Genomic DNA, 17647 nt, shown 5'->3' with positions numbered 1-17647 from the left:
ATCAACAAACAGCAAAAACAACACCAACTTCAGCTCAACAATTCAGCAAGAACAATAGCTCAATCCAGCAGGCTTCAGACTGCTGCAATTGGTTTAGCTTCAATAACTGAGGAGATTTTAACCCCCATAAGTTGGAAACATAGACCAAACCTACAAATGGGAGTCATCAATCAGACAATCCAACAACAAACAGCAAAGGACAACACCAGCTTCACCATAGCAAAACAACTCCAACAATCAAAACAGAAAATCAACCACCAAAATATCATTCAACGTTCAGCCATAACAGCTAAAGAGCAAACAGCAGCTGAAATGAAAATAGCAAGCCACTGAAAAGGCAATTCTCAAAATAAAAAACCATAGCAGGGAGAAACCCAACCTCCAGTTCAAACTTCAACACAGCTAAAGAATAACTCCAGAAGAAGTTTAAACTTTCAGCATATAAAATCTACTTTCACACTCATTTTAACTGAAGATGTAATCTGTCCAGCTAAGATCATATAATCGAAGTCAAATCAATCTTGGTTCTCCAAGAATAGTATATAGCAGCAGACCAAAAGAGTTTATATTTTCCTCAAGAGCATTATTCCCTAAACCAGAAATGTAAGTGAAACTGTCATTCCAATTGGCAGGAACCATATTCAAATTCAAATTCAATAAAGCTATCATAGAAGCGTGTCTTAGCCTTTGACAATCAAAAAACAAGTGATCTCTGGTTTCAGAGCACAATCCACAAATTCCACATACACTAGTCAATATTCCTTTCCCATTTAGCCACTTTTTCCATTGCGTCAAGTCTATTTAGTATGGCAAGCCATGCCACAAAACCATATCTTGGCATTATGTTTAGACCATAAAACGGATGCCCAATTGACAAGTTGCTCTCTTTCTGATACTATCCCAAGCAGAATGTAATTTAAAATTACCAGAGTGAGGGCAGTTCCAATACCAACTATCCCCAATTGCTCTGCTACGATTGCACATAAAAACAGCTTGAAAAGATGTAACATTTGCACCGTCTCCTAGGCAATTTCCAGGAGTTGCTTATAATATCAGCTACTTTTGCATTGTTACCCACTCCCAATTTTGGGGGAAATTGATCCCCATAATGCTAAAGCGAAGGACTATTTTGATGCCAATTATCAAAGAACAAATAAATTTTTTCCCTGTTTCCAGCTAGTCACTTTATAATATTTAAATAAATAGCCTCTCTTTTAGAATTTTTTTTCCATGAGAAATTTGAACCTTCTTTGACTGCCCAAATGCATTTACCTTTAATTTGTAGGAGTGGAGCCACACGACCCATAAAAAAGACTTGAAGAACAAATAAACCATGACAATTTAATGGAAAATGTTGCTGCCCATTCAGAGAGTAATTTAATCCCCAAACCACCCTCACTTAATGGCTTGCAAATATTTTCCCATCTGTACTTTGAATTCCAATCATTACCCCTCCACAAGAAAGCTATAAACTAGTATTCCTTCGGATCAAACTAGTAATCATCTTCTTCACCCAACAGTTTGTAGTACTTAAGGATCAAAGTAGTAATTTCTTTCGAGTACTAAATTTGGTGTAGTCATCAGATATCAATGTCTGTATTCGGGTCTTAACCCTATTATCACCCAATAGCCTTGAAGGTTTTTTTTTTTTTTTTGTTCTCATGTCCTAACCTTAACCATGAAAGCTTTTGTCCTCTGCTGCAGCATATTTTCATCGTCATTAAGAATTACCATATAAATCTGCATTTTCTCATCCACTTCCTCTATAGAGCCTGATAAAGAGTGAAACATTTCTCGAGCTAAAATCATTTCCTGTTCTACAGTTGAGTCTGCCCTAAATGTCTGAATAATATATTTTTTTATGAAAAAGCTTTTGAGCTTATTTTTGAATACAGAAGCTCCATGCACAAAATGAACATAGGGTTAGCATTGACCATCACATTCCAGCCACAATCTTCTTAAACTCTGCATTCTTTGTCCAGCAATTCAAAATTTTAGAACTAGTTCTCCTTGAGAAACCTTGATTCAAACAAAGATTCACTAGAGCAAGACAATGATTAGAAACACTAGGCATTAAGAATTCAACCCCGATTCATTGCAGCTTTGTGAAGTTAAAACTCTATCGAACTATCAGCTTTGTGCACTTCCACAAATCATAGCTGTAAAATTGGTTCATATACACATTTATACAAGTAGAAACACAAAAATCTAATAAATACTCTTCACTACTTCAAGACTCTGCCTTTCTCTATTCTTCCTCTCCTTTGATCCTTCGCTACTGTTCACCCTTCGTCTCTTGTTCTTCCTGACTCGCCTTCTCCTCGTTCAGTCTCTCCGTCCTCCGTTTCTCCTTCGACTCCATTCCTTTTCACTACGAACCTCACGTCTATCAGTTATTTCTTTTTTCGTTTTTCTCTTTTCATCTCCACCCTTCTCCCCCTTCTCATTACTACTTCGTCTTTTCACTGTCCCCCCTCCCTTGTCAGCCTCTGCTTTCTTTTTCTTTTTCTCCTTTCCTGTCTGCAATCCCTCCCACTCGTTCTCTCACCCCTTCATTTCCCCTTCTGTATTTTCTTGTATGCCTTCTTCTCTACCCCTCTTCCCTTCCCTCTTCCTTTCCCTCATTTTCTTTCTTTTCCCCACCCCCTTGTCCTCTTCTTGTCTTTTGCTCGTTTACTCCACACCTCTTTTGCTCCTTACTTTTCCTCTTCAGAACCCATACTCTCCCCCGTCCGCTCTGTCTCTTTTCCTTTCTGTTAGTCCCTTTCCCCCTCTACCCTCTTTTTTATCTCCTCTCTAGCTACTATATGCTTATCTTTGTACCATTCTTTTTACCTATTTTTGCTTACCGTTCCTTGTTTTTCTCCCCCTTTCTTTGTATCTCCCCTTCTGGCCCACTGCCCCCTCGCTTACGTACTTACTCATCTTCTGTTTACTACATATTGTTCCCCTGTTTCTCCCTCGTCTCTTCACTTTTTGGTGTTTCACTCTTCTTTTGCTTCTGGCCCTTGTTGTTGATACACCATTTTCCTTATTCTCCTCTTTTCTTTTTTCTCGATTTACATTTTGTGCTCGCCCGCCTTCGCTCCCCAACCTCACCATTGTACTTCTGTTACTTAGCTGCGTCTCTTGCCCCCACAATCTGCGTTCTTCTTTTCCTCCGTTTTTCATCTGTGTGTGTCTCGCACCTTCTTTTGTTTCGCTCTTATTCGTGTCCCTCTTCTGCTCTGTCCTACCCCCTTTTCTCTTTTTTCTTTTACTTTCTCCTCTTTTATTATTTTTGTCCTCCTTGTTTTTTCCATTTTGTGACCCTGTCCCTTCCTCTCCCCTCGCCCTGTTTTTTCCCTCCACTTCGTTTGTCTCCGCTCTACTTCTAACCCAATCTTTGTCCCTTTCTGGCTTTTGTTCTTTCGTTCTGTGCCTTTCCGCTCACTTTCCTTGTTTCATTCCATTTATCATACCTGAACTTCACATCCACCTTCTTATTTCCTCTTTGCTTTCCCCTCTTTCTTCTGTTTCACACCCGCTTATTTTCTGTGTTGTTTCCGCTTCCTCTCCACGTCTTTTACTTTCCACTACCCCCACAATAAAATTTACAAAAGAAAATGTAAATTTATGTGAAAGCAAGTTTTTCAGCCAAAAATAGCAGAAGAATATATAGATTTGGAGGTAAGAGTTACCTATTGTATGTCTTGTCCCATCGAACAACAAAAAAAATCATCCTGTAGGATGAAGCCAACGTAGAAAATGGAGCTTTTCTGCTGTCAAACAAAAGAATAATTTGAAAAAAGAAACCAGAAAATGAATAGACACCAGAGAAAATGATGAACATACAAAATATAACTATTTAATCCTGGTTGGAGATATCCCACTCTTCTCTTTTGGCCCTGCCATATTCTTTTCATTATAAAAGATAAAAGGGGCTTTGCCCCTACAAATATTTCTGATCTATTTACTCAAATTCCCTTCAAGTCTCTCAATTGCAGCACCGACACCACCCTTTGATTCTCCACCATCATTTGCAGCCAAACTACTTTCATTTGCTTTCTCTACAAGCTTCAGATGGAGCCAACCTGTCACAAAAATGCTTTTGTCAGATGTCTAGCTTCACCTATATTAATCAACTCCAAATGTAAGCCTCTAATCATATTTAGAGCTTTCCCACATTGTCCATCCACAGATATCCTGGCAATGGAATTTTACAATCACCTGCAATACTTTAAAAAGATCTTACAGCTATTTCAGTAAAATGTTCTGTCAAATTGCGATTGAAGAATCACTTGGTGTACAGGATAGTTTGCTGAATGTCCAAAAAAGGAAACAAAAAGAAACAGAAAAAAGTACATATGGGCCATGACACAAGAATAACAATATCAGGAATTGGAGACACATATTGGGTAGAGATTTTCATAATATAACATCTTACATGCGGACGCAGGGGCACTATGATGGTTGCAGTGGGTCACAACAAAGAGAGGTGGTTCGGTTTTTCTTTCTTTTGATTCCTTCTAGCTAGCAGGGTGCACTCAGATGAGCACTACTTTTGTGAATAGAGGGCTTGAATAAGAACAGAGTCAATTATAGTAGGGATAGCCTTCAATTTTTTTCTGTCCATTCACTCTTATTAATTTCAGTTAAAATGATTGATGCTGACATTTGCAAATTGCATGAAAATAGAATCAATCATTGTCTTGGGTTTTAGATTACAAACTGACCACAAAGCTGGTTCTGCATTACTTAAAATAAGCCTGTCTTAGTTCATACTTAGAGCAAGGCAGTTTAAAATTTCAGTTATAACCCCATTTTGATTTCAGACTAGTCAATGATAATGGTAACACTCCCCATAACACAACCAAATTTAGTTCAATGAACACGTATAAACAGAACAACTGGTAGAATATCCTCAAATTAAATGGGGAGGATTCATATAGCCAACCCCAAATAGTTGGCATAAGGTTTAGCTCATATACCATGTAAAATGGAATGCACAGATTCAATATCTGATCAATGCCAGAAATTAAGGTGATAGATAATATTAAGTCTATTAGAGTCAGATTTTGCATTACATTTTTCATTTTTGATAATCAAACCAGTAAGCACACTTGAGTGATACTATTAATAAAACAGGTCTTACCAAGCCCAGCTTTTATGCATTATGACCAAGTGCAATTCTATTACAAGGATATATATATATAATGGAACATATAACAAATGGCATGACAACAGGTAAGACATTAATAATTTACTAGCTAAGGAGGCATTTTACATTTATGCCCCACCTGTGAGGGGTTTTCTAATAAAGTTAGGAGGTGCCACCCTCTTTTACCACAAAAAAAAAAAAAATGTAGACAACAGCAGTGTTTATGGAAATAATGAGTTATAAAAATATTTTAAAATTTAAATTAAAAATTTTCATTAAATTACTTATTTATCTAAGGGTTGCAAATCTTCTAAATAAAAGATAATTTGTATGACTAGAGAGATTTTATGAATAATCAATAATGAGGGAAAATGTTAATTCAAAACTACCTCTCTTCCTTTAATTAATGGCAGAGATATAGCAGGGCAGTTCTAATGTGGCGTTTGATTTGTGGCATCTAAGATGCCCTCCGGCATTGTGATTCTGGGAACCATGATACCTGGAATACAGGATTTGAAGAATATAGGATTCCCACGTTTGGTTTAGAAGCACTATATTGATGCATTCCTAGGCATGTGGAATTCCCATGTTTAATTTATTCTTACGAATGATGATAGAATAACTTTTTATTCTCAAAATATCCTTACGTTGGACAAGCAATCCTTCACCAAAAAATAAAAATAAAAAATCTTATACATGGTATTTTAGAACAAAATTCAACAGATAAAATTAAATAGTGGAGAATTACCCAACTCATTGAAAACACAATATCAAAAGTAGTAATTGAAATAAGTAATAAATGATTGCATAATTCAAAGGCTAATTTAATAGTGTAACTATTATAAAATAATAATAATAATAAGATTAATAATAAACATGCAATTTATATAGATGAGAATCACTTTATCCATGTGCAAGTCACTTCATAACTAGGATATTTTTTAATTTTGAGAATATAGAATCAGGTGATTTTTGTGACTTCATAATTTTTGGTGACTCTTTGGAAACTTGGATCACTACCTTTTAAAATGGATATAGGGATACCGGCATTGAAAAGCTTATGGAGATATGTATGATTCGTGAGAATGGGATTCCTGATTATAAAACGCAAATCAAACGTGGGAATAGCTAGGAATCTATAAGGATTCCCAGAAATCATGGATTGAACCCACAAACCAAATGTCACAGGAGTGTTTACCGATATTCTTGTTTTATAGAAACCAGTAAAGACATTAATTAAACAAATAGAGCATGCATCTTACCAAGGGGAAAGCAAATGGCAGCACCGAGAACAGAACCCAAAAGCACATTCCTTGCTCGCCAAAGGAGTGATCCAGGCACTGGAAACGTATGGTAAAAATTAGCAAAATGTTAAGAAAAATGATGGCATTTCCTCAATTCTCTATCTTCATTCAGAAATGATCTTGGAGGCGTTGCACAAAGTAGAATTAATCAGTGAAAGATAAATAATTCAAACATCAAATAAAAAACACAAAATTTTAAACATCAATTTCACAAGAGACCTCAGCATGTCTTAAGTATAATTAATTTGCACTTGTTTGAGATCCATGTAATAAGGACATCTTGTCATCTACTAATGGCTGGATTACATAAGAGTTGTTTGCAAGACTTAAGCACACAATCCAGGATTTTTTTTTTAAAAAAAAAAAGTTGAGTTTTGAAAAATAAAAAAATTACTATTCCTGCCACCACCACCAATGCGAGGACAACCCCCAAGTTTCAGTTTAGCTCTTAAGAGGAGAATTTTATGAAATGAAGAGTAAGAGAAAGCATCAAAACTCTGAAGAGCACTGCAACTAATTTTATTATTTTAATAAATGTCTAGGGAAACACTTTCAATGATCTTGCATTGGCAGTCTTCAGATGGGTGTTGTTCAAGAGAGACAGCATATCCCTTCAAACTCAAACCAAGATGGACATAAATCCTGAAATTAGGCAAGATCTGTGTTACTTAAATGGACTATAATATCAACTATCAGGTGCAGGTGTCCATCCAAAAGTTATACCTGTTTTTGAAGATTTCCACCATTTTGAAATATCTCATAACAGCACCTATGTTCGATTTTCCAGGTTCATGACCACATGAGAATACTCAAGGTGGAAAGAGGATTCTTTGCCAACAGGATAGAAGAGGTTGATATTGAAGGCCAAAGTCAGAAAATCCTAATCCTACACATTTTGGTAATAGGAATGGCTTAAAAAGCCAAAGCTTTGTTTAAGATATTATGCTTGTACCTACTGATTCACCTGCTTCATATTGCACTAATTTGGTGGGTAACTGTCCTGTAAATAGTAGTGTAGGGTTTATTTTTAAGCAGAGAATGTCTTTGTGCCTGAATTAAATTTGCACAGAAAGCTCTTTAGAGAAGGCACTTATTTATCAATCTTCGTAAAACTCAATAGCTATTGTAAACATGTTTAGCCTACCTGCTTCTGTTGCTGAACATGTGTTACCTATGGAGGTGTAATAAGATTAATAACATTGCTTCGCTATTTAAAACATGACTATTGGGTTTACTTCATGCTTGCTTATTGTTTACCATTTATTTTATATTCACTGCTTATCAACAGGTGAGTTTGTGGTTTTACTTTTGGCCAACTAGTTAACCTTTTGTGCTTCAACTAGTGTTTCACAGCCCTTCATACAGTGTAAAGTGTTCGACATGTGACAAAATGGAATGGAACCAAATGGTACGAAATCAACTTTGTTACTTGGTTTTCGCATGTTCTGTATTCCATTCTGCTCCAGCCTATTCTATTTTGTGAACCAAAATTGATGTATATACTCAAATATTGCTAGCTTGAGTTTTCTGTAACCCCCCTATTTGGTTTGCGGATAGCCCCCCAAAAAAAAAAAGAAACCACACACACACACACACACAAGCTAACTGTCTCAATGGGGCCACTGCTGATAACAACAACAATAATAACACTAACAATAATGATATAATAACAATAATTAAAAAACAAAAAAATAATATTTTATTATTCTTTTTGTGTTATTAACCAAAGGTAATCGTATTCCAACAAGAAGTATTGCTATTTAAGTACTTATTAAAAATGCATGCAGTACAACCAACAGTGAAAACACCAAAATCAAAACTATGATTCCGATAGTCATTTTATGTAACTAACCAAATGAATTAATCACATTCCAACAGCAATATAAATCCTATTTTAATTCCATTCTGCTAAAAAATTATCTCATTAAATAGGAAATGAGATTTCGGTGTGCTTTTCGTACCATGTTTTCATTACTTATTTTGACCGCCCGTTCAGGAAACCCCTTTTTCAGTTTTGGGTTGTCCCTCCTTCGGCTTTGTTCCCTCTTTCATATGTCGTACGTGTCTCCACCTTCTAGACCCCAAATGCGTTTGAGTTTTTTTGTGGGGGTGGCGTCGGGGCCCGCCCGGGGGCGGGGGGTGAGACCGCAGGGGCGAAGCGGGCCAGGGACTGGAAGGCCGGGGGCTCCTGCGACAGCTGCTCCTATCGCTGGGTTGGGGGTGGGCTGTAGAAAAAGGCGAGGACGGAGGCATCAAGAGAGGAGGGGGAGGGGCTAGGGCGGGCTGGGTTGGGGGGGGAAAACACCGGGGGGGGGGGTGGGAAGAGAAAGAAGGGGGGGCGGAAGAGATGGGAACAGGGGGGGGGTGCAGAGAGGAAAATGGGGAAAGATGGGGGAACTAAAGAGAGAGGGAATGAGATGGTGGGGGGGGGGGGGAAGAAGAAAAGAATTGGGGGGGAAAGGGGGGGGGTTGAATGAGTCCGGGGGGGGAAAGAGGGGGGGGGGAACCAGAGGGAAGAAGAAGAGAACTCATATCTGGGTGGGGGAAGGGGGAACCGGTCGGGGGGGTGGGGGGGAGGAGGGAAGCGGGGGGGGAAGAGGGGGGGGGAAGGAGAAAAGGCAGGAAGAGAGAGACCCCCTTTGCGAATTGGTGGAAATTTCATTTGTACCACATATAATCCGGACTTATTTTTTAATCAATTTGAACCAAATTAATTTTGAAAACAGAACACCATTTCCTGTCAAAATATAGAAAGCAAATACCAAATACCACTAATAAGTGAATAACAACTCTCATGTCTAAAGATCTGAAGAAGGATCTACTGATTAAACCAAAATGTGCAGCAGTGGTGATCGAACACAGGCTCCAGCTCCAAGCAACAATTGTTTTTGTTTGTAAAAATCATGGTGACACCCCGTTTTGTTCACCCTTTTTCGCAAGGAAGGAGATTCTGTTAAAACCATAATGCCGCAGTATGTGTAAGCAGTAGAGTAAGCAGTGTGTAGTAAAACATTCCAAGGCGCACTCCACCAACTATTGAACCACGCGTGACTCGGATGAACCTTTTCTCCATCGCATCTCTCATTAGACGATACTGTTCACGCTTGTCTGGCGTACTACCAAGCTTCAACATTACCTCTGCATCCTTGCTCTGCCAAAACATTGCAAAGCGCTTGAAATTGTCATTCATTCCCCATTTTGGTGTTTTTTTGTTATTAGTATACAGTAAGTTTTAGAATAAACGTTCTATATCAGAAAGAAAAAAACCCTATGGTTTCTTTATGGTGTATATAAATTCCAACCATTTATCAGACGGCCGCCAACCCAAGGAGGAAGGAAAGGTGGTGACGAAAAAATTCTAAACTCCAAAAAACTCATTCGGCATTCGACTTGCTATGAAAAATGAACTCTTTTTTTTGGTTTTGTTGGTTGTTACCAACCCGTATAATACCACCAACATTGCATCAAAACTTAAGGGGCATCACTCAAAAATTATGAAGAAAACCAGAAACAAAAACTAAACACTGAAAAGCCAGCAACCTTGGTAAATATTTATAAGGTAAAACAAATATGACAAATTGATTGTGTCTCTGAACATGTGTTTCCTGTGGGGCCTTTAATCAAAAGACATAAATTAAAAAAGGAAAAAGAATAGGATAAGTTATTGACAATAATTATGAATTGTTTAAAATATGAAAGAATACAAATTGGAAAATAATATAAAATGAAATTATTCACAATATGTGTGAGTTGGTGTACGGGTAGATTTCCAAAACTCAATTGTGAGTGGGGGGGGTTAGGGTCGACAAGAAGAACATCCGAGCAGACAGAACGGCAATAGAGGGAGGATTGGAATGATTTTTACTATTTTTCAATTTCTTAGAAATTTTATGGATATTTTTACTTTAATTATATTTACATTCATATGTACATTTTCTTTTAATTCTAAATAAATTTATGTATAAATGAATGATTCAATCCACAAAAGTCAAATCTGGATATTAAAATATTCTAGTGCCAAAACAACTGAAAACCATAAAACCCGATTTCCACATCTTATCTCACCTTTAGAGAAGCAGACATAATGGCCAACATTGATGGCAACTGTTGGAAATGATGATAGAGGACAGTCTCCGATAAGCATGCAAAATTTTGTAAATTTATTGAGGTTGTTCACTTAAAATTTCAATTTTTAAGTATTAAATTTTCATATTTTTCCATCTGAACTATAACTCCACTTGTATAAATCTTTATTTTTATGCTTTTTGTTGTCCTCTCTAGCTTTTATCCTTTTCAAATTTTATGCACATAAAACAGGAGGGCAGAGAAGCTCATTGGATGGCTTAATCACAGTCTCATTCGTTCCAGAAAAAGATGTAATATTCAAATGAAGATATATCTGACAGTGAACTTACAACAGAAGTAGATGCCTCCTTGCTACCACCATATAACATGCCAGCAAACACTCCAACAACAGTTGCTGTGCCCCAGTTGACAGTTCCAGGGATCCTTGGAGTAATCTAGTTAGGGAGGAGACCGGAGTAGCCCATAATTGTGAAGATAAAACAGATTGTTATCAAAAGGTGGTAAATATAGAAAATGAAAAAGGAAAATATTGTTGCATTTCATTGTTCATGACATTTCTATAAGAATATAAGATGCATACCCAATGAAAAACGTCCAATTCTATGTATTCATTCACTGGTAGATGATTGATATATAAAACAATACAGCATATTCACATTCAGAACAGAATGACAAAATCCAATGTTCTTTTGCTCTTTTAGGAGCTAAATTATCTTGAAGATTTCAAGGACTAGGTAAATGTCCACACATTATTTGAGTGTGTTTAACAAAATGGTCCCCCCATGATTCAAGGAAGACCCATACTCTAAGCCAAGCCACATTACCCTTTAATCACGTTATGCTAATACTTGTTGCAGAAGTACTCCATAGAACTAGTAAGTTACTAGCTAAACATGCTAAGGGACCAGTTACATATAATCTCAAAAAGTCTGAAAGAGGAGGGATCTTAGGAACAGATTAAAATTCCTCTGTAGAGACCTTATACAGCTTTTGATTATGCGGTCATGATTCAGTACTGTGGGTATGAGATGTGTCCGAAATAATAAATTGCTCCAATTAGGAGAATCACTTAGGGCCGTTTAGTTCGCGGGATCTTTCAACATTCCTGGTGATGTGATGCCAATTGCATCCCATTCCCACGTTTGTTATGCTGCTGGAAGGTGATGTAGCATAATGAATGATTCCCACATTTGCCCATGGCATCCCATTCTCAAATTACCTAGGAATGAAAAGATTCCCACAAAAAATAGAAATCCCATTCCAATGCTCAGCCATGGGTATCTTTCATGGGAATCCCATTCCCATGGGCATTTTTTTTTGGAACTAAATTGTCCTGACTATTCTGGCCTATGGGACATTAATGCCCTCATAATATAGTATAATCACACACTGTTATTATGTTTATTATAATAAATTATTACAATATTAAAAATTGAAAGCAATAAAAAATGAAAGCAATATTATTATAGTTGTTTTGTTATAATAATTATGATGTGTTGAAAATTTTAAGACATTGATTTTACTTGGTACATGTTCTTAGTAAGTTTTGGGCAGAAAATATTATTATTCTTCGAAAATTGTGCATAACTAGTCAAGGGTATAATAGCAATATTTTTGAAACCCTTTCCATCATGTCGAACCAAACACTAAATAGGCTTCCTGTCAACATTTTCAAGAATCTTAAAATGCAAAATCAATAAAAATAATCCTATGAGGCAGGCATTCCGTCCACAAGAATGGGATTCCAAGAAATAGTGTAAAACAAAAGGCAAGACACTAGAGATTTCTAGGCCATTATGGTTTATACAAATCATGCAATACTAGGATATAAAAGCCATGCATTAATTTTCTACTCCTAGGGAAGATGCAATGAGAATTTGTATGTGAAAAACCCACAATATATACTAGAAAAAAAATAAAAAAATAAAAAGTGACTTTAGGAGTCACTTCTTCTATATGGTTCAAGCATGAAATAAGGAACTTTTCATGTTGAGTTAAATTTCTGGGCTAAATAAAGAGCCTTGACCCAACGTCATTGGTGACACCAAACTTGATGTTCACAGGTTTAAGTCACAAAAACAGCTTCTCAAATATGGAAGTGAGGCTACATATATATGCACTTCCTTGATCCTTGATATGATGTGAAAGCTCTGTGATACCAGATGCTATATCACATGTAGTAGATTCTGAAGCAAAAGAGAAAACATTTCTAAACAAAAGGTTGGCTGGATTGCTAAGTCCAAACTCAGGTGTGACACTAATAGGGAGGAGTGTGAATGCCTCATCATTGAGTCTAATTGACCATGAAGTACTTTTAGCTTCATTAAAATCATAATGAAATTGAAATCAAAAGTGCAATGCAAAGAATACTCAATTCTGCACTCTAGGCATCATCCAACCAAGACAGTAATCCCACATAGCTAAGGAAAACAAATCTTGGAGGGATATCTCTCCAATTGAGAATTTATTCAAGCATTATTCCATTTCCAGCACAGAGCCAAAAGTATTGAACGTTAATTTAAAAAATAAAAGGTTATATTTTCTCTCTTAGCTGACCTTTGTTTCTATACATTAGGTCACATGACCATGTTTACTTCCACTAACAGAATACTGAACACTAAAAATCAATCAGATTATCAATCAGCAAATATATTGCAAACAACCAGCATTACAGAATGTAAATGACTGCATCAAGCAATATAAATGAGAAAATATGAGGAAAAACAAATCAGAAATATATTTATTTTACTTTTTTTTCTTATTCAGAAAACCAATCAAACAACAAAAGTCACCACCTCAAAAGGTCAAATCCAGTTCCAGATTTATCATAAGGTTACAACTATTTTATTTTCCTGTTTTCTATTTAAGGAGCAGCCAACGGAACACAATGACAAAGTCTTATGTCCCACTAGACGTGATTAGTGATATAAATCCTCTTCCACTATTCTGCATAACCTAGGGAAATATTCCCAGAAAATTGGAGAGCTGCCAAATTCTTACTTGCTATCTGAATCCAAGTTATTATAAGCCTACCCTTTCCCATCCTACTCTCACTAACAACCATACTTCAGAAAACAGTGGCAGCAACAGCCGTAGTGCAGCTGTCGCAGTCATTTCCGGTGTTACATAACATGTAAAGGGTGCTGCTCTGTTTATGACATTAGAAAAATTGTTGAACTTATAGATTCACATGTTTTGACACCAAAATCTTGCATGCCAATGTGTTAAATGATTTATTACAAAAACTTTAAATCAAGTTACGTGTAGCATGCTAAACGAGTTGAATGATATATTGGTTCTTTTGTCACTAAAGGGAGAAAATCCTTGTAGCTGTTACTAGTCACCATTTTATTGAGTATAAATCTTATTTGAGCCAAAAAAAAAATCATGACATAATGAAACATAAACAATGGAACATTTTTATATTCCATATTCCATAGCATAATCACGTCAAAGAAGAAGCAAAATGGAGCAAAGACTAAAGATTACTTGGCCTCAAATTTAAGTTTTATTACAATTTTTACGTATCTTACAAATATAATTACTAACCAAAAAGAAAAAACTTCTAAAATATGATTTTTTTTTTGCTTTCCTACATACAACAAATTTGTTTATCTTCAATTAATTTGAGTTAATTCTTGATTTTTATAGCAAATATGATGAATATAGTTTATAGATTTTGTTTCAAATTATATGAGCTTGGAATGTTTTTTTTCACAAAATCCATGTAAAAAATTGTTAAAGCAATTCATAGCCAGTCTCAAAGGCACAACAGCCTGTAGTGGACAGTAACGGCACCAACCCTAACAGCCGTTACAATGCCATAGTAGACCCTATCAGGTGATATGAATGTGAATCAGGACACTTATTATGAGATGTTGTCCTGTAATGGTATAGAAAGGCAGTAAGGACATTACGTAACATAACCATCAATTTTTAAAACCATGCTAACAACAACTCATACCCCTCATAGGTGCATTATTTGGTTTATGTTGCAAGTGCTCAAAGTCTCAAACCATCTAAATCTCATTACTAGTCCTGGATCTTCCCCTAGATTAACATAGTCTTTCACTATGTCTCTAGTATAACTAGTCATCCTATTCCAAAGAGTGCCTAAAAAAGGGCAGCTTGGTGCACAAAGCTCTGCGTATGCAGGGTTCGAGGAAGGAGTGGACCATAATGGGTCTATAGTACCTTACATTTTTGCAAGAGGCTGTTTCCACACCTTGAACTTGTGACCTCCAGGTCTTACAGCGACAACTTTACCATTACACTTGGTTCCAAAGAGTGCTTGTGCCTACATTATCCCCCATTCTCCCATTGTCTTCTTTATCATTTTGCCTTTATTATTATATTTTCATCCTTTAAGTTTTACCACCTAGTTCTCTCACACTTATCTATGTTACCTAGTCTCTTCCTTTTTTTTTTTGAATGCAAATATCTAGTTGAATTTTATTTTGTCCCCCCTTGAAGATTTTATGTGTTATTCTCTCTTTCTAGAGCATATTTTTGTTACTACACAATCATATAACCTTGCAACCTCTAAGATCATATCATAGACTCTTTTTTGTCTCCCTATGCATGTCCTCCATACATCATCTCATAAAGCTAATTATCTTTCCTATGTGACCGTTCAAATCTGCTTCTATAAATATTTTCTTGCTTCCCAATATTCCTTATATAATATTATCCATGCCTTCCGAATTTTCCTAACAAAGTTTTTTCGCTACACTTGCTTTGGGTTAACAACATTAGTTATCGCTTGTTGTACAACCATTTTAGTTTTTATGGCTCTACCCACTACTCTTTATACACCTACAACACTATCGTTTGGGTCTTTGTCTACGATGATGCTTGCCACATTCTTAATACTCATGAGAATGAGGGGGTTGGGAAGGTGTTGGATCCATGAAAAAGCTTAAGCGTATTAAAAGATGTCCTAAATAAGGGGAATTTTGAAGTTTTTTCGGGAAATTATGTGAGCTCGATCATTCGGATAGGAAAAGGGAAGAAGGGAGCCTTTTAGATTGTGAGGTTACTAAGCCAATTCCCTTGAAAAATGATTTGGAGGATGTTATTTTCAAGGAAGTGTGGAGTTGGAGGCAAACGCAAAAATCTTAAATGGGATAGAGGGTGTGATTGCAATTAAAATTTTTTTCATAGGTTGGCCATTAGTAAGACAAGAGAGAGCTTGGTTAGGGAATTGGGGCTAAGGGAGGGTGTGGTTACTTTGATTCTTGTTTGATTGCTAATGAGATTACAAATTTTTTCCCCTGATCGATTTTATTGAGGATATTTGCAGGCATATGTTTGAGGGGTTCGAGTGGAATTCTATTTCTAGTGCCCAAGTGACTTGATTAGAAAGGCCTTTTAAGGTAGCTTGGAATACATTTCATATTATTTGCCAAGACTTTAATGCACATTGCATGTGTGGATCTCTTTTTCTGTATTGTCATATATTTTTTGTTTAGAAATGTTGATAGGCTGAGTTGGGTTGGATTAAAAGCAATCCCAAGCTCAGCTTGAAAAAAAAAAAAAAAAACAAAACGAAACAAAACAAAAGAAAAAGAAGAAGTAGAAGAAGAAAAGAAAAGATTGAGCTCAATCCAAGATCAGCCTAGTTGATGTGTGATTGCACTCAACTAAAGTTCAACCAAAAGCTCATAATGTACTTTGGGCAGCACATTTAATCTCAGCAATACAGGATATACCATACTACTATAAAATACTAAAATCAGTAATTGATTTTCTTCCCTCTTGTTATCTTTTCAGTAGTACCAAATTTAAATCCTGACACTTCAATTTTTTTTTTAAAAAAAAGTTACTTCTTGAAGGCAAATTATGGTAATTTTTTTTTAATCTAATCATCGTATCAACTACTTCTGTGCTTTTATGAGTAAGGGTCCTGATGTTCCAAGTTCTCAATTTAATCCTAGTGTTGACTAGCTTCATCAGTCACTCACATTCAAAATAATGCACACAGACACACATATTTGACACCAAACTGAGTGCAGGCAGGGTATGTAGCTTCAAGGCGATGAGCTCACCCACCCTTAACTATTTTTTTTTCAAGAGCCCACGGATGAAAGTGCAATGCATCGGGGCGCCTCAGTGAATAATAAACAAAGATTTACGTTGGGTGTTAGCTACCTCACGGAACCCCTTCTTCTCTATCCGAAGTTGGGGCCGACAGTTAGTAAAAAAGAGTTAAAAGACACGAAGTGCAACACAGGCGAGTCTTTGTCAGCAGCCCAACGAAGCGTAAATCAGTCGCAAATGTCATAGTTGATAGAGAACAATCTTCAGACTAGAAAATCAGCCGTGCATAGCTACAATTCTTCTATCATTTTTCTTGCCTGTGTAGAGCAAAAATCAAAAACAAATTTCGCCCACCAAAGCAATAAAAGTGCTACACAAACCTACAAATAAGTGAAACCACATCCTGAGTGCAGAACGAAAAGAAGCAATTTCGCAAATAAAACTGAGGTTTGTACTTCGAATCCGTTCACATAATTGATATTCCCCAATCGGAATATATAAAACCCTAATAAAAATAAAAATAAAAATAAAAACGATGAATTGTAACCCACTCGAACAGCAATAATTCAAGCAAAGGGGAGAAGGAGAGTAGGAGAGAGAAAAAAAAGTGCAAATTCAACGAGGAGGTACAGATAAATTGTCTTACGTTTGAGATCGTTTCTTCTGATCTCTCGGTGGCTTCCATGATCGGTTATGCTTCTTCAAGAACTCCAAGTGCCGTCGGAGACTCCAAACCACCCAACGGCTCTCTTCGTTTCTCCTTCAGATCATCGCTTCAACTTCGCTCTGAAAATATTGAGCTGCTGCTTAGGTTCTAAACAGTATGCTCGGGATGGTTTTTGAAAACTATAAAATAAAATAAAATAAAATAAAATCTCGAGTTTTAAATTTATTTACAAAATTCGTTAATTAATTGTTGAGAATATATGAAAAATAAATTTTATTCTTAATAATTTTTTTTTAAATAACATTAATTTTAAATTCAATTAACCTATCAAATATATTGTTAACAAACATCAATTAAAATTTAAAATCATATAAATTAAAATTATAAATTAAATTTTAATTCTTTTGAGAG

At 36.1% G+C, this 17647-nt stretch overlaps 1 protein-coding gene across 1 annotated transcript; it reads right to left on the bottom strand.

Annotated features, from left to right (window-relative positions):
• Window positions 1-3628: 3628 nt before the first annotated feature.
• LOC131145780 (uncharacterized) lies at window positions 3629-17405 on the bottom strand. The gene is made up of 6 exons (XM_058094967.1): window positions 17216-17405; window positions 10860-10964; window positions 9456-9595; window positions 9267-9313; window positions 6403-6480; window positions 3629-4073 (listed from the first exon to the last, which is right to left on the bottom strand). Exons 1-6 carry the CDS (start codon window positions 17252-17254, stop codon window positions 3949-3951), a joined length of 534 nt encoding a protein of 177 aa, XP_057950950.1. The 5' UTR covers window positions 17255-17405; the 3' UTR covers window positions 3629-3948.
• Between the last annotated feature and the right edge of the window lie 242 nt (window positions 17406-17647).

The sequence above is a fragment of the Malania oleifera genome, chromosome 13 (assembly GCF_029873635.1).
Source record: "Malania oleifera isolate guangnan ecotype guangnan chromosome 13, ASM2987363v1, whole genome shotgun sequence".
Classification (NCBI taxonomy): domain Eukaryota; kingdom Viridiplantae; phylum Streptophyta; class Magnoliopsida; order Santalales; family Ximeniaceae; genus Malania; species Malania oleifera.
The sequence above is the reverse complement of the archived record's forward strand: the minus strand, read 5'-3'. Positions and strand labels throughout refer to the sequence as shown.

Coding starts and splice junctions, on each gene's coding strand:
- LOC131145780 (XM_058094967.1), bottom strand. CDS start 17,254: ATGGAAGCCACCGAGAGATCAGAAGAAACGATCTCAAAC. Junction 10,965..17,215: donor CAGAAGAAACGATCTCAAAC/GTAAGACAATTT, acceptor CTCCCTAACTAG/ATTACTCCAAGGATCCCTGG. Junction 9,596..10,859: donor AGGAGGCATCTACTTCTGTT/GTAAGTTCACTG, acceptor ATGTTTTGGCAG/AGCAAGGATGCAGAGGTAAT.